Here is a 24,462-nt window from a genome sequence, read left to right on the forward strand (position 1 = left end):
CCATGACCTTGGTGAACACCCTGGGGGCTGAGGTGAGGCCGAACGGAAGAGCCCTGAACTGATAGTGACTGGCTCCCAGCCGAAAGCGGAGGAACCTCCTGGATCGTCTGTCCATTAGAATGTGGTAGTATGCATCCTTGAGGTCTATGAAGCACATCCAGTTGTTCTCCCATAGGAAGGGGAGAATAGATTGCAGAGTGACCATCCGGAATTTCTCTTTGGGGATGAACAGGTTTAGAGATGAGAGGTCTAGGATAAGCCTCAGGTCCCCTGTCTTTTTTGGCACTAAAAAGAACCTGGAGTAATTTCCCAATCCGGACTGGCCTGGGGGGACATGCTGGATGGCTCTTTTTTCTAATAGCTTCGAAATTTCTAAAGCTGCCGCCTCCCTTTGGTCGGGTGAGACATCGGGGAGGCGTTTCAAAGGAGGGGGAAGACTCAGAAAGGGAATGGAATAACCTCTGGATATAATTCGGAGAACCCACCAATCTGTAGTAATGGACTCCCAAGTTTGGAGGTGCTCCAACAGACGCCCCCCGACTGCCTCCAGAGAGGGACAGTCGGGTAAGCCCTCAGGGCTGTTGCGCGGGCGTCTCCAAGAAAGGTTCTCGAGACCCGAGATTCCTCAGCCCCCCTCTGCCTCTGGGCCGGCGTCCACCTTGACCTACTCTGCCTCTGAAGGACGAGGGGTCCGAAGCGGGACGGGACTGCTGTGATTTCCGGAACCACAGCTTCGTTTGTCCCCTCTGGTTCCTCAAGAAGGACCGTTGGGGGTTAGAGAAGCGGATCCCGACGGCAGACAACGTCTTTCTGTCTTTCGCGCTTTGGACCAGCGGGTTGTGGACGGTCTTGCCAAAAAACGTAGAACCGTCAAAGGGTGCGTTCACGAAGGACGCCTTGAAGGGTTCAGCAAAATCGCAAAGGCGGAGCCAGGCATGGCGCCGCAGAGCGATGCCTGCTCCGCTGGCTCTAACCGCTACCTCTGTGGCATGGGAGAGTAGCCGCATAGATGTGTTAGTAATAGATTTCAGAGTGGCCATGCGAGCCGTAAAGGTGCGTTTGTCCTCGGCTGCCATGGACTCTGGGGGTCTTCAGCGTATTCCTTAAACAAGTCTCGGAGTCTGATGATGTGTGTCATATAGTTCAGCGCCCTTACAGAGAAGGTAGCTGAAGCAAACATCCGCTTTGCAATGCGGTCCAATGTCTGAGATTCCTTATCTGGAGGGTGGACCAAGGAACTCTCCTGCGCTAGTTCCTTCTTGGTGGCAGCCGCCATCACCATGGCATCCACTGGAGAACCTTTAGACCATGCCAGCCTATCAGAAGGGGGACTAAGTATTTTGTCTGGCCTTCTGGGGATTGGCTCCATGGTGTCCGGCTCCTTCCAAGCCCTGGTGTTAATTAAATCCACCAGGGGGTCAGCCGGGGGGGGACACCCAAGAAGTAGACGGGCCTGCATCAAACACCTCCAGGAACACAGACTCGTCCGAGGAAGGTTTTTGGGCAGACCACCCTCCTCTGATTTGTAACATCTCCATGATGTCTCTAAAGGAGACATCCTCAGGGGGTGACCGTGGGGAACCTTCCCCTTCCTCCAAGTCTGTGTCCTCCGTGAGGGACTCAGGGGAGTCCAGGTGCCTCCTTTTGCACTTCCATTTGAGAGGAACCTCCTTGGTGGGGCTATCCAAGGAGGGCTCACCCACGGGGTCTTGTTCCTCTAAGGGAACCAACTGGAGCGCCGATGCAGGCTGTCCCTGTGGCTGGATGACGGAGGACAGGCCCAAATGCACAGGGGTGACAGATGGATCTGCAGCCCGGACCGGGGATCTGGAAATCCTCGACAGCACCCTCTCCACTACATCAAACGCCGAGGGCGAACCGCTCTCCCCTGGCTCCGAGAGCAGCCCCCTCGGCTCTGATACAGGGATCGACGTCGGAGCCGAAGCAGTCGAACCAGAGAGGGAAGTATGCTCCGACCTAAATGGCGCCGAAGACACAGTTCCCCCCACGGATCCGATGCTCGGCTCTCGGCCCCGAGAGCTAAGATCCGACACGCTCGAGGGCATAGTCAGCATCGAAGTAATCAAGACTGTCGGCGCTGATGGTTCCCTGGGTCTGAAACGGCATGGATCTGAAGACTCTGAACCCCTAAATCGGGTCGGAGAAGGAGCGATCGGGGTAAAGAAAGGGGCCAAGCTCCCCCCTGCATTTGAGCCTGCAGGAAATGACGCATCATCCGGTCCAAATCAGCGTCGGTCAAGCTTCTGGTGGATCTGGAGGAGGTCGTAGAGGCGGGCCTGGAGGGCCGCCTCAAGGACCTCGAGGGAGACCGGTACTCCTCTTCCAGCTCTTGGGAAAAGCAAGGAGAACAGAGCCTAGAATGAGGAGAACTAGAGGCCCCCTTAGTGGGACTAGCTACCTTCGCTGGCGGGGCTGAGGGATGAGACTCAGCCCGACTTTTATGCTTGTGCCGGTCCTTCTCTCTCCTTTTTTCTTTAGAAGAGGAAGAAGAGTTCCCCTCCCCCTGAGAAGCAGAGGGAGTTTGAGTCCCCAACAAGGGAGGGGGATTGGAAGGCACTGAAGCCACAGCCACGACCGGTGCCTTAGAGGGAGAGGAGGAAGAAGAATCTGGGGGCAACAATCCCGCCAGGATTAGCTTGTTCCTCCTATCCCTGATAGCCCAGGGGTTGAAAGGCGCACAAACCTGGCAACTGGTGGATAAATGGGCCACCCCCAGGCAAATAACGCACTGAGTGTGGCCATTGGCTGGGGACAGCTTATGACCACACTCAGTGCATTTAGAAAAAATGGCTTTAGGCCCTTCAGCCATCACACCACACACTCATGCACTAGGGAGAGGGAATGAAACAAAATTTGATGTAAATTTACCACAAAAAAAATACGCTAAATATATTAGTCGATAAAGGGGGCTAAACAAAACACACACACCAAAGAAATTTAGAAAAAAATTATTTTAAAAGGTTTTTATCAAACTGGAAATATCTCACCCACGCCTAAGAGCTTGTCTCTAGAAGCTGCTACAAGCCGCGGCAAACTGGATCTGGGGATGGGGGATGTGTAGCAGTGGATTATGGGTAGGGGGAGGAGCTAGGAGCTCGGATCTTTTAGCTAGGTAAAGCTGCTGGCTCGGATCCAAGGATGGATCCGATACCCACAGGTTGCAGACCAAATGAAGTTAACTACTTCAGATCTTTTGTTTCTGATGTTGTAATTTTCATTCATTCCTCAACTGAGGGGGCAGTGTCCCCCCAGCTAGATGAAACTTTGGGTGGCCCACATAGAAGGATATTTTGGAGTACAGAGGGACCAAATGCTGCCCTATTTCTGGATAGCAAGTTTAACTTGTAATGAGAAATAAAGATAATAGCACTGGACCATAATGAGCAATAAAGATAACACCAGTGGACCAAGTGTCAGCTGTACAAATACTTATGGACGCTCTTAACCAAAAAGCAGATGAAGTGGCTACTGACATCACAGAATGTGCTTTGGGGGAGCTTAGGTAAAGGCAAACTTCTTTCTCTATGAACAAAGAATATGCAATCAGGCAACCATTTAGCCAAGGTCAATTCAGACACTGCTTTACACAATTTTTCTTGGAGAAAAATACAAATAATTGGTCAGTTTTCCTGAACTTTTGGGTTCTGTGCAGATAAAAAGCTAAGTTGACAGTGTATGTCAGCATGCATTTGCGTTTGTTTGAGAATTTTGGAAAGAGCACAGGTAAAGTGATGACCTGAATCATGTTGGATTCGGAAGCTACCCTGGGTAAAAAAAAAAAAAAAAAAAAAAAAGTTTGTGCTTAATGAAACCCTATCTTTATGGAAGGTCAAGTATGGAGGTCTTGCAGAGTGGGCTTGGAGTTCAAACACTCATCTAGCAGAAGTGATAGCGACCAGAAAAATTATTTTTCAGAAGAACTTAAGGTCAATCTTAGCTGAAGGTTCAAATGGAGTCTGGGTAACAGCTTGTAATAAAATAGTCAAATCACAAGGGGGGACAGGGTCTTTAGCTGGGAGACTGAGTAAAAAGGTAACCTTAAGGAAGATCTTGCACAATGTCCAAGAAGACAAAGAGGAATGATTCTCACCCGAGTGAAAATTAAAAATGGCCACCTAACTCAACTTTAATATTAGAATAACTCAACCTGCTGTTAAAAAATGGAAACCAGAAAATCAAGAACTGTTAAAATTGGGGTGGAGAAGGGATTCAGGTCTCTCTGAATTGCCCAAACTGAATTTTTTTCCATTTACTTTTGTAAGTTTTCCTAGTAGAAAGCTTCTGAGGGGAATAAAAGAATATGTCGGACTTGGGAGGAAAGGCTGGACTGTCTAGCCATCACTGAAACTGGAGAAACCATGTGGTCAGCTTGAGACCATTGATGTCTCGGTGCTTCTTCCCTGCCAGGTGAAACCGAAGCTCTGGACTTGGGTCCAGTATTATTGGTGGATACAGAAAATGAGGCCACAGGAAGGGGAACCAAACCTGATGAGGTCAAAAAGGCATAAAGGGGATCATTGTGCTCTTCAACCAGGATGCTTTCTGTAGAAATTTGGGGATTAGTGGGTAATGAAGGGTAAGCATAATGGAGTCCAGAGGGCCAATCGTGAACTAGATAATCTCTCTTGACTCCCCCTGTGGAGACACCAGGGTAAAGAACCTGCTGCACTTGTTGAGGGAAGAAGCAAAAAGACTGTGGCATGGCTTGTCCCATCAACAGAAGAACCTTTCCACCACTCTAACAGACCACTTGTAAGGCATTAAAATGGACCTGTTTAGTTTGAATACAAGCAAACTGGCTTTCTTAGGGACATGCACTGTCATAAGAAAATGATCCAAAGAGATTGCCCAATGCCACACTCTCATTGCCTCTTGACACAATGAGTTAGATCTGGTTTCCCCCATTTGTTGATGTACCAGACTACCGAAATGCTGTTTGTATTGCAATCATCCTTGAGGGGAGAACATCTTGAAAAGCCTGCAACGCTAGTAGGACTGCTCTCATTACCAAATGACTGATGTGCAAATTGGCCTCCTCAGGGAGCAATGCATCTTGGACTATTCTTCCCAAGAAATGCATGCTCTCACACCCAATTTGGGAGGTGTCCGTGACTACTGTGGCTTCTGGCTGCAGGAGAACAAAAGGACAGCCTTGATAAACTTTTTCTGAATGAAACCACCAAAAAAGATATTCCTTGCAAACAATGATGATCTTGACTGGAATGCTCAAGGGAAGATGAAGAATAGACTACTGCATTGAAAGAGTCCACTGCAGGAGCCGCATATGAAATCTAGCTAATGGGACTAGAGTTATTACTGCTGCCATCGATACCAAGGCTTGAAACACTAGCCTTGCTGGAGGATAAAGAGTGGGAGATCACTTCCATGACCTATAGTCTGAGGGTATAAACTCTTGTTAGATGCAGCAAAGCTATCTAGTTGATTGTACCTATATGAGCACCTATGATCTCCAGAGTTTGCGTAGGTGTAAGTTGTGATTTGGTGTAGATGACCATGATGCCCAGGTGATGACATAACTGCAGCAAGTAATCCCTTGCTTGTATAAGTAGATGCTTGGATGGAGTGGTGAGGAGCCAGTCATGTAGGTATGGAAAACCAGAATCCCAGCAGTCTCAGGTGAGCTGTTACCACCACCACGCATTTGGTGAACATCCTGGGGGCTGTGGTGAGGCCAAAGGGCAGTGCTCTGCACTGGTAATGACTGGCTTTCAGATGGAAGATAGGTAGCTACTGGAGCTCCTGTTCATTTTGATATGACAGCATGCATCCTAAAGATTTATCGATCATATCCAATCGTCCTTTCACAGTACAGGCAAAATGGACTAACTGTGACCATTCAGAACATTGAACATTTTAAATACTGCTTTAGTTTGATGAGATCCAGGAGTGGTTTCAAGTCCCCTGTCTTTTTTGGCACTAAGAGAGTCTTGGGTAAGTTCCAGATCCTTGCTGGTCTGGGGGGAACTTTCTGGATGACTCTTTTTCCTAGCAGCTTTACTATTTCCAAGGCTGCTGCTTCCCGCTGACTGAGTGGTAAAGCAGGAATCTTTATCATTTTTGGTGGAGGAATTAGAGAAATTGTATGAAATACCCTCTGGATATGATCTTCTGCACCCAAGTGTCTTTTGTGATTAATGCTCAGACTTCTGGATGCAGAGATAAGTGCTCCCTGACTGCCTTCAGAGTACAGCAGTAGGGCAACTTCTATGGGCCACCCCTGCCGTGAGGGTTGCACCTTCCATTAGAGCTTCCCACTCTGCCCAGGGAAGAACTATCTCTTTTTGAGTGCTGGAAAGGTCCTTGACACTTTCAAAACTACATCTTTTTGCGACCTAGTTGATTCTGGAAGAAGGATCTCTGAGGGATAGAAAAATGGATCCCAACAGCAGACAGGGTCTTTCCAGCTTTCTCACTTCTGGAGAGTACTTTCTTAACAAGGATGATCCATCAAAAGCAGCGCTGATGAACGAAGACTTGAAAGGCTCTGCAAAATCACATAGGCACATTCAGGCATGCCTCCTGACCACACTGCCTAAACCCACAGTTCTAGAAGTACATTTGGCTGCATGAGACATCAGCATCCTGGATGAATTGGAAACAGACTAAAGGGTGGTCAGTTGTGAAGAAACTTGTTCTGGTCCTCCACATACATGGACCCTGAAAGGTACTTGGAAAGCTCTTTGGTCAAATCCCTTTAACCTAGTGAAGTTTGCAAAATAATTCAGTGACAGAAGGCCAAAAGTCGCCAATGCACAAATGCAGTTGACAAATTTGTCCAAGGCCCTGGACTCCCTATTAGGGGGATGGACAGATGAGCTATGTTCCAAAGCTCCCTCTTAGATGCTGTTGCCACCACCATGGCATCTATTTGGACTCCCTTGTTCCAGTGGACCCTATCTTTGGGTAGAGCTAAAAACTTATCAGTCCTCTTATGTATGGGCTCTATGGTATTGAGCTCCTTTCACAAGTGGCATGAGATAAGGTCAACAGACTCATCAGCTGCAGGGATTTCCCAAAACATAGTCGGGGCAGCCCCAAAAACCTATAGAAATACTGACTCCTCCTGGGAAGGAGTTTCAGAAAACCATCCACCTCTGTTTAAGAAGTTACAGGATCTCTCCAAAGGAGACATTGTCAGGTGGAGATCTGGGGGTCCCCTCCCCTTCATCAAAGACTGTCTTCAACTGATAAGATTCTTGAAGGGAATCTAGGTATCTCCTTTTGCACCTCCTCTTTCTAGGGACCTCATCAGTAGAGGGGTCTGGTGAAGTACTGTAAGTGGGTGGGGAGTCTTGTGTGAGGACTGTCTGAAGGCTAATACAGGGTGGCTTTCATGGGGGTATAGACATGAGAGGCTCAGAGCTTAAATTCAGTGGAGGAAGAAGGATTGGATCCAAAGAGTGTAAGGATGTCCTCTCTCTGGGTAGAGAGAGAATGCCTTCTCTACTATCTCAAATGTAGAAGGTCCAGGAGAAAGGACAGCTGGTCACACCAGCTCAGAAGTTAACTGCACAGTTGAACTCTGAATCCTTGCAGATCCGTCTCTAGTAAGGAGCTGGAACCAAGCCATCTAACACCGAGGACCTGAGAGACAAGGACAACTCAGACAGCTTCAGAGTCGAACCCAACCCCCAGAGCCAGTGCCAATGCTTCAGCTCTGAGAGTCATCCTGCTCCAAAGAGATTGGACCTGGGTGACTAAGGAACATGTTGGGATCAGACAAGGACATTCTGGAAGATAGTGGATCAGCGGGCTCAAAAACAACTAGATGGACTGGAGAAGGAGATATTAGGTGAGGTTTAGAACAGTGCAGGCTCAAAGGTTCGATAGAGCTGAAGCTAAAATCACCCCCATCCAGATCTGAGTCCTGATAAATTCCCTCATCGTCCTATCCACCTTTGCTTCAGATAAGCTCCTGGAGGACCTAAGGGATGAACTTGTGGAAGGTAGTCTGAAGGGTGGGGTTTCTTGCAAAAAAAAAATGGTGAATGGAGCTGAGGAGATATTGGCTTCAGGGAAAACCACGGACATCGGATATTAGGAGATTTGGTGCTGGAAGTGATAGGATCCAAGGTTGCAGTCAAATCTGGTCTCTTAGAAACTTTAGCTGGAGTTTTGGGTACCACAGCAGAATGAGAAGAATGGTCAGGGGACCATATCCTGGACTCCTTTTCTTTTTGTGCAGAATCATGTCTCCCTTTTATCAGTTTTTTTGGTTGGGGGGGGGGGGGATTGAGACCCAGCCAATAAAGAAGCAGAAGAGGAAGGTAGTAATCCTTTTAAGGCTAGCTTGTTTCCCCTGTACTCAAAGCACAATAGATGAATCCCAAACAAATGGAACTGTCAAACTTTGAGATGTCCAGAGCCCAAACAATATAGACACAGGAATGAAGAAAATAATACCGACAATGGTATTTCGAAAACATCCGACAGTCAGAAAGAAAAAGGGAGAGACAGAATACCAATGACATTAATTAGTAGGTTATCCCTACAAGGTAGAAAGTCCTAAGTAGGAAAAAAATCTGAAAATTCCAATGTTATCAAACCCCACTACTACAATTAAAGGCAGAGGGAAGCAGTGATAAAAGGGTATTAAAAATAAAAAACTCACAAATGAGTATAGAAAATCCTTTTGAACCCCCTATCTCAACAGCAGAAAATCCCTGTCCAAACAATGTGGTGGCAAACAAGATTCGAAGTATGCCAGAAGCTCGAGGGCTGGATCCATGAGTGTAATAAAAGTGGCAGAGCCGGATCAAAGATTGGATCAGAGACCCATCAGTTGAGTAATGAATGAATACGACAAAAGATCCTTCATTTTAGATAAGAAAATGCCCATTTGTGAAGCCATCAATTTGGGGCAACTACTCATGTGGAGGGGTAAACTTCATTTTTTGAAAATGTACAAAGTTTTCTGCACTTGTTCTAAGTTTTTGTTTGAGTGCGTTCAATGAAGCAATTTCCCTGCTGACTTTCTTTTACTTTCTTCAAATGTCTTCTTTGATAGCACCCAGGCAGTATAATTACTAGCCAGGAACAGAATTTATCCAGATGGAAAGCTTTTACTAGCTTCTTTTTTCACACTGGGATAGTTGTGATCACCTTCTGATCAGTGTGCAATCATCTTGGAAATCCTCCCTACAGAGTACTTTGTCACAAGTACGGCAGAAGCAAATAAGGAAATAATTCTTTTTACCTAGATAGAAGATCATATACACAATGAGGCCTTACTAAATTTAATGCTACTGGCTGCCAAAAAAGCAATTAGTAGCAATTATTAGAAAACATAAATCAAATTCTACAGTAACTGTAACTGAAGCACTGAATACTGTAAGGCAGACAAAAAAACTGTAGGTGTCATCTTAAGAAAAAAGAGCAAATTACATAGAAAAAACTGTTCAAGAGGAGGAGTGTATAGGGAGGCAGGGAATGATCAAGTTATGTAATATTGGAGTGAATGAAAACGGCTAAAAAGAAAACCTATGCGTATAATGCAAAAAAAATAAAAACAAGGTTTATCATGGTTTGTTTGCTCTTAATGCAAGTGTACCTATGTCACTGTTTAAAATGTGAGAATTTAATTAAAGTGTTTAAAAAAAATTCCTGAGAGTGGTTATAGCAGGGCACCAAATGACCTAATCACAGCTTTGCTTAATTAGCACATGTGATTATTTTCCCTTATAATCTAATGCTTAACATATTTTTAAATAAATAAAAGTATACTATGGAGGAAAAAATGCATGTATTATACAAATGAAGACACATTCACCCCCGCATTAAACTAAACGGCAACAAAGACTCAAACACAATAAAGTTATAGCACAAAGTAACCTTTCTGCTTTGCTGCCTCATTTGAAGTTTACCTCCTTTATTCATTAAGTATATGAAAACCTGTCATTGTTAGCAGCAGAATATAGTCCCCTTTTTACAATGGCTTGGAAAATAAATTACACACTGATCACAGTTACAAATCCTACCTTCTTGGAAAGGAACTTCTCACGGTTTCCATTTGAACCAAAGATGGAATGTAAAAAATTGAAACTCCGTGGGTAGGTAACATCCAATGGTGCAGAATGGGGTCGACGATTAAGGTCAATGAGATGGACACTTTCTAGCTGCTGAGAGAAAGAATGGCTAGACTGCAGCAATTTTAGATGACTCTGCAGCTCAAGAATCTGAGCCTGCTGCTCTTGAAGTCTGTCACTCTGTAACAAGATAAAACACAAAAACTCCTGCATAAGCTCTGGTTAGACATGGTAAAGTAAAATAAAGTTTCATAATGATTATTACTGTGCTAGCAAGTCAAAAAGCACAACTTTTTGTACATGCTCTACTCTAAAAGGCAACAGGTTTGTCTCTTAAATCTTACACTGCAACGATCAAGAATTGCATCTGAAACGCTGTGTCCTGAACTACCTGCTTCAAATACATATAGCTGTACTGCAACAACCAACATGTAACTAAAAAAAAAAAGTAAAGGCGTACTTTGAAAACAACCTAAAGGCCATTTCACTGAAAACATGAAGCTGGGGAGATAACAATCAAAGGTGAAGCAACAGAAGCTATAATACTCAATGCTGACAGGCATAAAATGGTGTGCATCAGGCTCTTCAGTGTACACTGAAAACTGCTAAAAGTACTAAACTCTTGAAAAGTACCATATGTCGTCACACCCTATCTTTCAGGCATCAAATACTTCATTTACATCATAAGGAGATATTTTTTCAATAAACAAGTACATATACTGTTTAATTACTTAATGCTATCTGAATTTTTTAATAAAAGCTTATGCACTTCATATTCTGCATGGTAGTACCATGATGCATTATTTTTACTCCTTCAGCACATTAAAATCCAAATGATTAACCATTAGTTAGATTTTAGAACCTCAGTTCTCATAGCTTGCGATTTGTCATCATCTAGCTGGCTTCTTTATATCTTTTCTCCATCTGGAACACTCATTATAGGGGACACACTGCTCTTCTGTGGTCTAAGTAACTGATGATGAACCTGGTAACTCATCTCTAAGTTATGCTCTGACCTTTTCAACACTTCTTTGAATGTCTCTCTGAGCATTTCTCTAGACACTCCTTGATGCAGTTCCACAAACTCAAAAATGCCTTAAAATGGACTTCCATGATGGCTGCACACTAAGCAGCTTAACTTCTGCTTTTCCAATGTGAAAACAGAAACTGAGAAAAGGGAGGGCCACTGAAAATGTTGTTTGGTAAAATTCAGTTACTGGACAGTAAATATACTACCTTGATACCAGCAAAGAACAACTTTGGAAAACCTGAAAGAAAATCAACTAGAAATGGTGAATTGAAAACACTGTCTGGAAAGGGACTCTGCAACTGTTGAGAAAAAGAAGCTCAAGCTTCAACTTTAGTTCAAGACATTGCTCCCAGTAATTTAGAAAAAATAAATCAAACGTACTCAGAGGTGATTCAAATAAATGAAACAGTGAATGACTACATCAATTCAACCAACAAAAGGCTGGAAAGAAAACAGATGCTTTAACTAGCCCCTCAGATGAATTGATAAAAAGTACAGTTGTGTACACCTACCATAAATGTAGATGTTCGAGTGTCTTCACTGTTGCAGTCATGACTGTAGGGTTCTCCCCTGCTGGCAGGCAGTCCTCGGTCGGCCAGAATCCCAAAGTCTGGGTCCGGCGTCGGCTGTTCAACCACGCTCCCTGATGTCAGAGCGCCAGGAGTACAAAGCTGACAGCCAACGCCATCTTCTCCAGTTTTTCTTGCCCCAGATGTCAGGAGTCCCAAAATGAGAAAAGTCTCATATCCTTTGCAAATACACCTCAGAAGAATGGTGACAAAAGGAACCACACAAAAGTAAAAATAAGAGGGGACAGGAGGGAGGGAAACCCAGACTGCAACAGTGAAGACACTCGAACATCTACATTTATGATAGGTGTACACAACTGTACTATGTTCATCGTGTTTCACTGTTGCAGTCATGACTGTAGGGTAGAATCCCAAAGCTGAAAGAAAGGGAGGTGGTCATAAAGTGGAAGGGGCGGCTAAAAGGCCCTGCAAGACTGCAGAGGCAAAGCCTGCCCTAGACTTAGAGTAGAGAGGAAGATTGTAGTGCTTAGAAAAAGTATGCCCTGAACTCCAAGTTGCAGCTTCCAAAATGTCTTTGGTAGGAACTCCCCTGAGGAAGGTCGCAGAAGTGGCAGCAGCTCTGGTGGAATGAGTACGTATACTCCCTGGGATTTGCTTTCCATGGTGTGAATAACAAAATCTGATTCCATGAGCAATCCATTTAGAAATGGTCTGTTTTGAAATGGCTTTACCTTGGGAACTTGAAGCATAAGAAACAAACAATTGTTCTGATTTTCTGATGTCCTTGGTTCTGTCCAGGTAAAAACGTAGTTGTCTGTCTACATCCAAGGAATGTAAGATCATTTCCCCTTTATTTTGAGGAGTGGGGAAAAAAGTTGGCAAGTGGATAGTTTGATTTAAAGCCACTTTGGAAACCACCTTAGGCATGAAGGTAGGATTAGTCCTCAAAGACACCCTGTCTTGATGAAAAATAATATAAGGTTCCACAGCCATAAGAGCTTGTAACTCTGAAACTCTCCTGGCAGAGGTTAGGGCTAACAGGATGGCTGTCTTCCAAGATAAAAACTTGATGTCAGAAGAGGCAGCAGGCTCAAAAGGAGGCAAGGTTAGTTTTTCCAAAACATAGTTGAGATCCCAAGCAGGAATGGGAGGAGATCTAGGAGGTCTTAAGTTCTTAGGCTCCTCTGAGAAACTGTCTCATGAGCTGGTGGGAAAAGATTGGAGGGTCTGTATTATAATGAGCAGAAATAGCAGAGGCATGTATCTTAATGGAAGAGAAAGAGAGACCCTTATGTACGAGATCTGTCAAGTAAAGTAAAATTAAAGGAATGTTCGGAAGAAGAGGATCAGAATCCTGAGCTTGCATCCAGGAACAAAATCTTTTCCATTTTCCTGCATAAGATTTTCTAGTGCTAGGACGTCTGGCTTCTAAAATGACATCCATAACCTGCTTGGATAGGAAAGAAGAAATCAAAGGCCCTGGATTAACCAGGCCGCCAGGCTGAGAGTTCTGACATGAGAGTGTAGAACCTGACCCTGATGTTGGGACAGAAGGTTCGGAGACTGAGGTAAAACCCAAGGGGGCTCCAGACATAGGTTTTTAGAGTTGGGTACCAAAACTGTCTAGGCCAATTTGGGGCCAGCAAGATTATCATTTTGGGCTTGTCTTGTTTTATCTTTAATAATACCCGTGGAAGAAGAGGAAGAGGCGGAAAGGCATATCCCGAGAGGTTCCTCCAACTGAATGATAGGGCATCCACTTTCCAAGCTTCTTTGTGGAAAGTCCTGGTGCAAAAAGTCTGTAGTTGATGATTGAGATGGGATGCAAAGAGGTCTATGTGAGGACATCCCCAGACTGCTGTTATCATCCTGAATATTTCGGTGTCCAGCATCCACTCATGTGGATCCGAGAGGTTTCTGCTCAGACTGTCTGCCAGGAAGTTTTGCTTCCCTGGTAGAAACAGAGCTTGAAGGTCCAGATTGCAAGCTAGAGCTGTGTTCCATAGATCCATGGCTAGTCTGCAAAGGGGGTAGGAATGAGATCCCCCTTGCTTATGTACCACATAACTGTGGTGTTGTCCGTCCGTATTAGTAGTTGTCCTGGTTGTAGAAGATTCCTGAAGGCCATTAGAGCTTTCTGAACAGCTAACATTCCCTTTAAATTGATATGCAGGTGCTTCTGATCCTTTGTCCAAAGGCCCTGCAGACAGTTGCCCTGAAAATGGGCTCCCCCCAAGCATAATCCAAGGCGTCCGTGGTTAGAATCTGAGTGACAGGAGGCAGACAGAAGGGTTTCCCTTACATGCCCTGGACCACCAAAGGAATTCCTTTTGAAGACAAGGCAGGACGGAGATCAGTATGTCTAAACTGTGGCAATGCTGAGACCATACACATATTAGGTACCACTGTATTTTCCTCATGTGTAGTCTTGCATATGGTACGAGAAGGATGCAGGAGGCCATGTAACCCAAAGCCTGCAGGAATCTCCTTGCAGATAGCTGAGTTAAAGTTGCCAAGGTTTTGAAAGTTGAAGCCAGCTGTAATTGTTTTTCGGATGTCAGAAATGCCATCTGGGTTGTGGTGTTTAGAAGAGCACCCAGAAAAGTTATTTGTTGTGAGGGTGTCAAATTTGACTTTTTTATGTTTACAGAGAATCCCAGGAACTTGAGGAGGTTCTGTACAAATTCCAGATGCTGGAGTAAGACATCCTTGCTGTCTGCCTGAATTAGACAATCGTCCAGATAAGGGTAAATTTGAAATCCCTTGAGTCTGCAGTAAGCTACTACTGGAGCCAGGCATTTGGTGAAGACCCTGGGCGCAGTAGACAATCCAAAGGGCAGTGCAGAGAATTGAAAGTGCCTCGATCTGGCCTTGAACCTGAGGTATTTTCTGCGTTCCTGCCTGATGGGAATGTGTAAATATGCCTCCTTTAAATCCAAAGTTACCATCCATGCATCTTTGGACAGCATTGGAAGTAGCTGCTGTAGAGTAAGCATCTTGAATTTTGGAATCTCTAGAAAGGTGTTCAAGACTGACAGATCCAGAATGGGTCTCCATGAGTTTTGCTTCCTGGGGACTAGAAAGAGCCTCGAGTAAAAACCTTGTCCCATCTCTGAAAGTGGAACCAGTTCTATGGCTTTCATAGCCAAAAGAGCTTCCACCTGGTTTAAGGCCTCTGTCCATTGATGTTTTGGAAGGTCTGGCCATCCGCTTGGCCTTGGCAGGGTATGATAATGGAATCTGTAACCTCTTGAAACCACATCCAGAACCCACTTGTCTTGGGTTATATGAGTCCAATTTTGATAAAAAAAGAGAGAGTTTTCCTCCTAGAGGGGCTTCCAGGCAAGAAGTTCCTGCAGCCCAACAGAGGGAGTCATTGAGTTTGTTTCCTATGAGTTTGTGACCTGTCCTCTCCTCTCCTAGGGGTGGGAAGCAGTCCACTGTCTTGGTCTATAAGAAGCCTGTGTTTGAGGCCTTCCTCTGGAGCGTCTATATCTACCCCTCTGAGGCCTGTCTGAAGTGGGAAAGGACCAATTTTTAGAAGGCCAAATCCTGCTAAATCTTGGTGGCTGTACTTGTAAGAAATCTTTAACTGTTTGCATGGATTTCACCTTATCCTCCATCTTTTTAATCACCTCTTCAGCTTTTGATCCAAACAAAACTTTATGCTGAACAGGAGCATCCAATAATTTAGCTTTTACTTGTTCTGGCAAATTTTGTACCTTTAGCCATGCATGCCTTCTAATGACTGTGCCAGAGCAGGGCATCAAATCCACAGTGTAAACCATGCTTCTCAACTTGTTCAGTGGCATGCAATAAGTCATGTAATTCCTTATCATCTGCATAGGCAGAAATGGAAGTAAGCTTTTGTTTTAAAACAGACAAGAGAAATTGCTGGTATTTCAGCATATGAAACTGACAGTTTAAAGCCCTAATGGATAAAGTAGCAGAAGTGTACACTTTTTTGCCCCATCTTTCTAAAGATCTAGAATCCTTTTCAGTGGGAATGGGATTTTTGGCAGAAGCGGCCTTAACTCCCTTAGGACCCTGAGAAATGGTTTCAGGGTCAGCAGAAGGGTTCTTGTATAAAAACTGGTGGGAATCAGGAACCCTGTAATATCTATCAGGCTTAACAGGAGCAGGAGGAAAAGAGTCAGGGGTTAAATTAGCCTCCGAAAAAGCATCATCCACAATATCCAAAACAGGAGGAATAGCCAGGGGTCTATGTTGGGGGAGAAGAAGAAAATCCCTTAGTCTTTTCTTAGATTCCGAATACTCCTGTCCTTCCCAGTGGAAATGTTCCCTCATTTCATGCAAAGTTTCCCCAAAAGAGAAATCCTCAGGGGGAGAAGCTGAAGGAATAGATTCCTCAGCATCAGAATACTCATAAGGAGGGAAAGAATATTCCTGGTCAGAAGAAGAAACTGAAGAAACAGAAGCCTGATCAGAGGAATCATAATAAACATCCTGCCTTGGCCTTTTATCTGGAGGGGGGTTGTGAACCCCTAATCATAGTAAGTAAATCCTCCGCCATCTTGAGTAACTGTTTCTGTGACTTGGGAGCCGGTTCAGAAGAGGCCTGTGTTGCAGTCTTTGATTTAGAAGGAGTCTTTGCCTTTGTCTTTGGCTTTGCCTTTATTAGAAGCTGAGTAGGCCTAAAAACCCCTTCGGAAGCCGGTACCTGCACAGCAGCTCCGGACCCATCCGAAGGAGCATTGTCCGAAGGTCCTGCAACAGAAGTATTCAAAGGCCTAGTTGGCTCCTCGTGGGAGTCCGTTTCGGCCATCGGTTCTGAAAAGGCCGAAGACAGGGGCTGCAAAAGCGCCTCACTGACGACGGCCGAACCTGAAGCTGGCTCTGCTTGTACAATATCGTCAGATTTGGACCTCGGAGGCCTGTCTTTGTCCTTGCGTCGTTTGTGAACTCCAGTAGCCGGGACCGTATCCGACGACATTTTGTAATTAAAACGCCTACCGAAGTAATGAAATGCAAAATCGTACCTTCGTTTACTTGTATGTTGATTGAATCTAGCACAAAACCGACAACTAGCTACGTCGTGGTCAGGGCCTAAGCAAGGAATACAGTAAGAATGAAAATCCTTATGAGGTATTTGCTTCCCACATGAAATACAATTATTAACTTTTTCTGACATCGGACTGGAGCAAGAAAAAAGTTTCCACAACGGGGTACTTAGCTTTGAGTAGGAGAAGAAAGTCTTCAGACTGAAGATTGTTCAGAAAAGTTTGTCAGGAGTCAGCCGACCGGCACTTGCGAACTGCTATCACCGCACGGCAAGAAAGACTGGAGAAGATGGCGTCGGCTGTCAGCTTTGTATTCCTGGCGCTCTGACGTCAGGGAGCGTGGTTGAACAGCCGACGCCGGACCCAGACTTTGGGATTCTGGCCGACCGAGGACTGCCTGCCAGCAGGGGAGAACCCTACAGTCATGACTGCAACAGTGAAACACGATGAACATCTGCAAAAATCAGAAGAGGACATGAAGAAAAAGCTAGCTGAATATGAAGTTTCTCAAGAAAAACTGTTTAAAGAAAATAGTAGAGTTAGGAAACAATGTCCGCAGACAAAACCTGATATTTTCTGCCGTACCAGAGAAACTGGAAGCATCAGCGTGTATTAATTTAATGAAAGCACAAATAAGCAACTGCACTGGTGTTTCACTGCAGAATTTGTTACCTGAAAAGGCATACTGAGTGTATGTTCCAAACCTGGCCATGAGAAAGCAGCTAAGGTCTACATTAGTAGATATGCAATCACACCAACAGAAAGAGTTAATCCTGACAAAACTATGGCAGAAGGGTAAAGTATTAAAAATTTAAGACATCAGAGTCTTTGTAGAAAATGGTCATTTACAGTACACCAGGCAGAAGAGAAGCACATTTATCTCAGCAATCAGGGAATGTAGAGAGAGGGGCAGGTGAGAGATTTAAGCTGTTATATCCAGCTGCTTCAAAGTGTTTTTTTCCCCTGGAGGTTCAAGGTAATTTTTTTACAAAGAAATGGCTAAGGAGGAAAAGTTTATCCTACAAAAAGCGAGTCAGCAAGCAGAAGGAGACTCTGCTTCTCATTCTTCTGACAGTAAGGTTCATAGGGGGACTTTGCCAGTGAAACCTTTTCCAATGTTCCAAAGGAAAATGCTTGAGAGAGAAAAAGGACAATTGTTGACTACAAGAATAAGCAGTACCTTGGACTTGACCCAGAGTTTGGTTCTGGGAGATTGAGGTGAAAAGGAAGTAGACCGGCAACTCAAATCTGTGAATAAATGGAAGACTATAAAGCATCTTACCACATTTGTGAAATATGGTTTTGCAAAAAAATAAAAAAAAAAAAAAACTGGCTGAAAAACATGACTTTTGCTGATTTTGTTAAACTTGTGGGTGGACTGTAAAGTATGAACCCTACTTTATATCATTAATGCTTAAAAGTAGACTAAAAGGGGGAGAACTAAGTAAAACAATTTTTGTTATTAGTATTTGTATAAAACATTTCATGATATAAACTGCATGTTATATACAGTAAAATAGTTTTGTGTAGTATAAAATCAGGGTATTTTAAATGCGAGTCTTCACTGACTGTTGTAGGTACTAAAGATATTAAAGTAAACTTTTAGTTATGTACTTACCATAACTTTAGATGTATGGGATCCATCTCGCCTACATTCTCTACAGATGGGTTCTTAGCCGATCCTCGGCTCCGACTCGGCCGCTATACAATAGAACGCAGTCTCTTATTGGCTGAGTTACCTCATATCCCAGAATGCACCACTACCACTTCCCCAGATCTTGTTTGTCCGCACAGAAACATACTATTGTTATAACATTCTCAGGTCTTCAAGAGAGGAAAGAAGTTCAATTTCGGATCGTCCGGTCTCTCCTGGTCTACGAGGCAGGGGGAAGGAGGGTGGGTTATTAGGAATGTAGGCGAGATGGATCCCATACATCTAAAGTTATGGTAAGTACATAACTAAAAGATGTAATGTGATCCTATCTCGCCTACATTCTCTACAGATGGGACAGCGTCCCTAGCACCTAATTCCTGGGTGGCTCACTGGAAAACACTCCTGAGAACTGTGGAACCAAGGAAGCTCGACCCCTGGATGCCACATCTAATTTGTAGTGAGAAATAAAGGTGTGTGAAGATGACCACGTGGCAGCCGCACAAATGTCACTAATAGAGAGCTTGGAATGAAAAGCTGCCGAAGTGGCCATAGCCCTAGTAGAATGAGCTTTCACTGGAACTATAAGTTCCTTATTTGAGATGAGATAAATATGATTGATACAGTCCCTGATCCACTTGGCAATAGTGACTTTTGTGACTGCTTTGCCTAATCTATTATCCGAAAAGGACACAAACAGTTGATCTGATTTTCGTGCTTTGTGTGTCTTATCCAAATAGAAACGTAATTGTCTGTGTACATCCAAGCTGTGAAAAGTATATTCAGCTCTATTCAAATACTTAGGGAAGAAGACCGGTAGTTCTAGTGATTGTTGTAAACAAAAGTTAGAACAAACCTTTGGTATAAAAGATGGGTTTGGTCTAAGAGATACTCTGTCCTTGTGAAATACCAAGTATGGTGGTTTAACACATAGGGCTTGAAGTTCTGAATTTCGTCTGGCTGATGTAATAGCAACTAGAAGGGCAGTCTTCCAAGAAAGGAATTTTAGATCACAGGTTGCTGCCGGCTCAAAGAGAGATGAGGTTAATGCACCTAATACCACGTTAAGGTCCCACGGAGGTGCAGGTTGAGATATAGGGGGTCGTAGAAGCCAAGCTCCTTTAATAAAGGCTTTGCACAACTTGTTGCTCATTAAAGGAGGTTCCACACTCTCATGAAAGTTGGAAATAGCCGCCAATTGCACTTTGATGGTAGACACTGAGCAACCTTGGTTGAATAGGGAAGCTAAAAACTTCAGTACTTCTGACACAGAGGCTGTCATTGGGTCTAATCCTCGGAGTTGGGCCCAAATAGCAAACCTCTTCCATTTATTGCTATATATCTTTTTCGTAGAAGTCTTGTGGGCCGAAGACAAGATGTGCATGACTTCAGGGGCGAAAGAATGGCTCCTAACTATGGTTGGAAGAGGAGTAGCCAGGCTGCTAACTTCAATGAATGGCGGGACTGATGGAGCTGTCCTGACTGATGCGTCAAAAGGTCCGGAACTTGGTCCAGGAACCAAGGACCCTCCAATACATATTTGTGAAGAAAGGGGAACCAGACTTGTCGAGGCCAGTATGGGGCGATTAATATCATTTTGCTTCCCAAGCGAATCGCCTTCTGAATCACCTTGGGGAGAAGGGGAACCGGTGGAAAGGCATACAGCAGACCGGAGGGCCAAACGTGGACTACAGCGTCCTTGGGGATCTCCCCCGGAACTGGGGTGAGAGTGAAGAAGTGCTGGCATTTCGCGTTGAGGGGACTTGCGAAAAGATCACAACAAGGAATTCCCCATCTCGTGAAAATCTGCGCTACCACTCTGTCGTTCAAGGACCACTCGTGAGGGGAGAGAATAGTTCTGCTCAGTCTGTCGGCTATCACGTTGGATTTCCCCGGAATGTGCATTGCCACTAGGAAACGCTTGGTAGCAATCGCCCAATCCCATACTTTCATGGCTTCTCTGCAAAGGGGGTAGGACCTGGTCCCTCCTTGCTTGTTTAAGTACCAGACTACCAACATGTTGTCGGACTGAATGGCAATCGTACCCTGGGGGAGGTGATCGTGCAGTGCTTGCAACGCTAAAAGCACCGCCCTCATCTCCAGGATACTGATGTGGAGAAGACTCTCGTCGGAGTGCCACGTGCCTTGGACCGACCTGTCCAGATAATGTCCCCCCCACCCTGTCTGGGAGGTGTCCGTAGTCAACGTGGCAGAGGGGAGTGGGGGAACGAAGGGTCGCCCTAGATTCAGGTTGGAGGAGAGAAGCCACCAACGAAGATCCTGTTTGCACGTGTCTGTGATCAATATGTGGTGACTGAGGGGAAGGTCTTGATAAGACCACTGGACTGATAGGAGCCACTGGAGTATCCTCATGTGCAACCTTGCCAAGGGGACCAGAAGAATGGTGGCTGCCATGGAGCCCAACAGTTGTAGGACCATTCTAGCTGGAGCACAACGTCTGAGGAGCAATGCCTGAACCTGAAGCGTCGCTATCCTTTCCGCAGGGAGATAGACTCGCATCTGCCTTGAGTCTATTTCTACACCAATAAACAGAATACGCTGAGATGGCAGCAATACAGATTTTTGACCAATTGAAGGTGATTCCTAAGGAGTTGCCTAGTGTGATAGTGGCTGCTAGGTTTTCCAAGAGTAGATGCCTGGAGGTGGCAGTTAGGAGCCAGTCGTCTAGGTATGGAAACACCTGGAATCCTAGACTTCTCAGGTGAGCAGTCACCACCGCCAAACATTTGGTGAACACCCTGGGGGGCTGTGGTAAGACCAAAGGGCAGTGCTCGGAACTGGAAATGACTGTCTCCTAGGCTGAAGCGTAAGTGTCTCCTCGATGCCTGATCTATCAGAATGTGATAGTAGGCGTCTTTGAGATCTATGGAGCACATCCAAACACCTTTCTCCAAAAGCGGAAGAATGGATTGCAAAGTGACCATCCGGAATTTGGACTTTTTCACAAATCGGTTTAGTTTGCTGAGATCCAAAATGGGTCTCAAGTCCCCGGTCTTTTTTGGCACCAAAAAGAATCTTGAGTAAGTCCCTGATCCGGCCTGGTCTGCGGGGACAGGTTGGATGACCCCTTTTTGAAGCAGCTTTGATATTTCGTTGGCTGCATGATCCCGTTGACTGGGTGGCGGGTCCGGGATTCTTTGGACTGGTGGAGGGGGTTGAGAAAAGGGAATGGTGTAACCTCCGGCGATGATTCGAAGCACCCATTGGTCCTGAGTAATATTTTCCCAGGTCTTTAGGTGTCTCGAAAAGCGACCCCCAACTGGCTCCGGAGCTACACAGTCGGGTACTCCTTCAGGGATGCTGGAAGGAGGAGGAGCCACGAAAGGACTCGCGGTCTCCAGTGTTGCGGGGGCCTCCGCCGCCTCTGGGACGGCGTCTCCCTGAAAAATTTCCCCCTCCTCTGCCTCTAGAAGGGGAATCGCTCTGCTGCGACGAGTAAGGCTTTTGAGACTTACAGAACCACATTTTCCCTCCTCTTCAAGCCTTGGGATAAGGTCTGAAGGGAGTGGAAAACCGGGCTCCTACGGCAGTTAAAGTCTTACCCTCTGTTCGCAGCGAGTCAATGTGTCCTTTACCTTGGGTCCAAACAGTGAGGACCCATCAAAGGGGGCGTCGGCAAAGGAAGACGTAAAGGCCTCTGCAAAGTGACACAGGCGTAGCCAGGCTTGTCTCTGTAGAGCAACACCTGTTCCCGCCGCTCTGCTCGCTCCTTCGGCCGCATAAGAAATGAGCCTCATGGACGAGTTAGATAATGAAGACAGGGTAGCCAACTGGGAGTTAACATGTCTGGGTCAACTGCTCAGGTAAGTTACCAGAGAGGGTATCCGAAAGCTCCTTGATCAGATCCCTCTGTAGTCTGGTGAAATGTGTCAGGTAATTCAGAGACCTTAATGTAAAGGCCGCTGAAGAAAGGGTACGCTTGCCGTACCGATCCATGCTCCTAGACTCTTTATTAGGAGGATGGACGGACGTCGAAGCCTCTGCCACATCTTGTTGGGTGGCAGATGCCACCACCATAGCATCTACAGCCACGCCCTTCGATAGAAAGTCCTTATCCAGGGGAGCCGAAAGGAATTTATTGGGGCGAGCTGGCACCGGTTCAACAGAATCCGGGTGTTCCCGCCCGAGAGATCAAATCCAGAAGCTCATCGAAGGGCGGAGACACCCAGGAGGCGGAGGGCTGAGCCCCGAAGGCCTTGAGGTAAACCGACTCCTCAGCAGAAGGGGGTTTGGACTGCCAGTCGCCTCGTTGCTTGAGGATCTCCAGGATGTCTGCAAAGGAGACATCTTCCGAGGACGACTTTGGGGACCCCTCCACATCATCGAGGTCGGTATCCGAGGTGAGAGACTCATCAGGGGAGTCGACGTGTTTCCTCTTACACTGTTTCTTCCTGGGAGGTTCCTCCGAAAGCGTGTCGGAGGGACCTCCAGGAAGAAGGGAACCCCCAATGGGGGTAACCTCAGGCCCAGGGGCCCCGCTGTCGTGAGACAGGGGGATTGCAAAGGCGCCAGTCTCCATGCCCAGGGAAGGTGGTGGTGAAATGGTAGAAGTGGCCACAGAGGATTTGGCCAAGTCATTCCTCATGGCCTCGAAGGCTGGACCCCCAGAGTCCTGGGATGGTTCAACCCCCGAGGCCACAACGGCAGTCGGAACCCCTGCAGCCGGCATCTTTTGAGGGAGGCTCGGAACCGAAAGGATCGGGCCCGAAGCGTCCCCCCCGGGGCCGACAGAGGAGGTCCGCGTACCGAACCCCGACCTGAGGGACGGGGTTGGAGTTAGAGTCGGAACCGACCCGATAACCTCCACCGGTTCCACCAACACCGACTCCAACGGCGCCGAAGCTATTGGAGGAGGAATCGATGTAGCAGGATGGGAGATCGGCTCCAGAGCCAACTGGGCTGGAGCCGAGATCAACTTTGCAAAGACTGGAGACTGAAAAAGCCTTTGAAGCACCCTGTCTAAGTCCGAATTGGACATCCTCGATGACCGAGAAGAGACTGACCGGGTCCGAGTCGACTTCTCCGCCGGCTCCGAAAGACTGGGGGACCGGCTCCGTAATGATTCGAGAAGTATCGGCGCAGAGGGAGACTCCACTACAACTGCAATTTCCCTCGGAGCCGATGTGGACTTCGGCACCGAAGGGGAAGAGTCTGAGCGGGCAACCCCCACCGGTTCCGAAGGCAGTGGAGCCGATGAAGGTGACTCGCCTCTCGACGCCCGAGCTCTTGACTCCAAAACCAGAGGAGTCGAAGCTGGAGACATCGAGGCAGACCGTTCCGCCCTCGGCTCCGAAGTCCGTGGAGCCGACGGAGAAGCCTGCCGAGACTTTTTGCTGCCGGATCCGACGGGCTGGTCGGAGCCAAAGACTTTTTCTTCCTCAAAGGCGAAGAAGAAGAAGATAGGGCTTCTTCAAAGGAAGGGGTAATAAGCCCTTTCAAGATCAACTTATTTTTCCTCTCTTGGAGGACGCGAGAGGAAAAAGCTACAGGACTCCTGAAGATGCTTCGGACCCAAACAATAGACACATAAAAAATGGTCATCTGTAATAGACATTTTATAACTACATTTAGAACACTTTTTAAAACCTGATGGTCTATGCTCTTTAGACATGGTTATATAAACAATAAATACTGACTACCAAAAAACAAAGTTAGCACAAAGACAACCTAGACTCTAACTAAAACGCCTAGGGTAGGGCTAGGCCCCTCTAACTTAAACAGGACCGTTAATTACCACAAAAAAACACAATTTACCACAAGAAAATATCAAAAACCAATCACACAACAACAAATAGCTGTTAAAACAGCTTTTGGGTAAGTTTTGACCAAAATTCAGACAGAAAAATTTCTGACTAAAGATACTTAGCTCAGCCAAGTCCGAGACCACGTCTATGCTGAAAAGCGGAAAACGAGATCTGGGGAAGTGGTAGTGGTGCATCCTGGGATATGAGGTAACTCAGCCAATAAGAGACTGCGTTCTATTGTATAGCGGCCGAGTCGGAGCCGAGGATGGGCTCCGAACCCATCTGTAGAGAATGTAGGCGAGATAGGATCACATTACATCAAGTACATTTTAATTGCAAGAAATACAGGCTTTACAGTATAACATGAGAAAAAAGGCTGGACAAAAGCAAGTTTAATG

The 24,462-nt window shown here is 45.9% G+C and overlaps 1 protein-coding gene across 2 annotated transcripts in view; it reads right to left on the reverse strand.

The window, feature by feature from the left end:
- The window catches only part of KIF7 (kinesin family member 7), a 1,697,985-nt gene that overhangs the window by 1,145,021 nt on the left and 528,502 nt on the right, over positions 1-24,462 (reverse strand). For both annotated transcript variants that reach the window (XM_044078207.1, XM_044078206.1), the window contains exon 7: positions 10,020-10,247. In XM_044078207.1, the coding sequence (XP_043934142.1) occupies positions 10,020-10,247 (228 nt within the window). The remainder of the gene's footprint in view (positions 1-10,019; positions 10,248-24,462) is intronic.

This window comes from Protopterus annectens, chromosome 7.part0, assembly GCF_019279795.1.
Source record: "Protopterus annectens isolate FY-2018-M chromosome 7.part0, PAN1.0, whole genome shotgun sequence".
Classification (NCBI taxonomy): Eukaryota; Metazoa; Chordata; order Ceratodontiformes; family Protopteridae; genus Protopterus; species Protopterus annectens.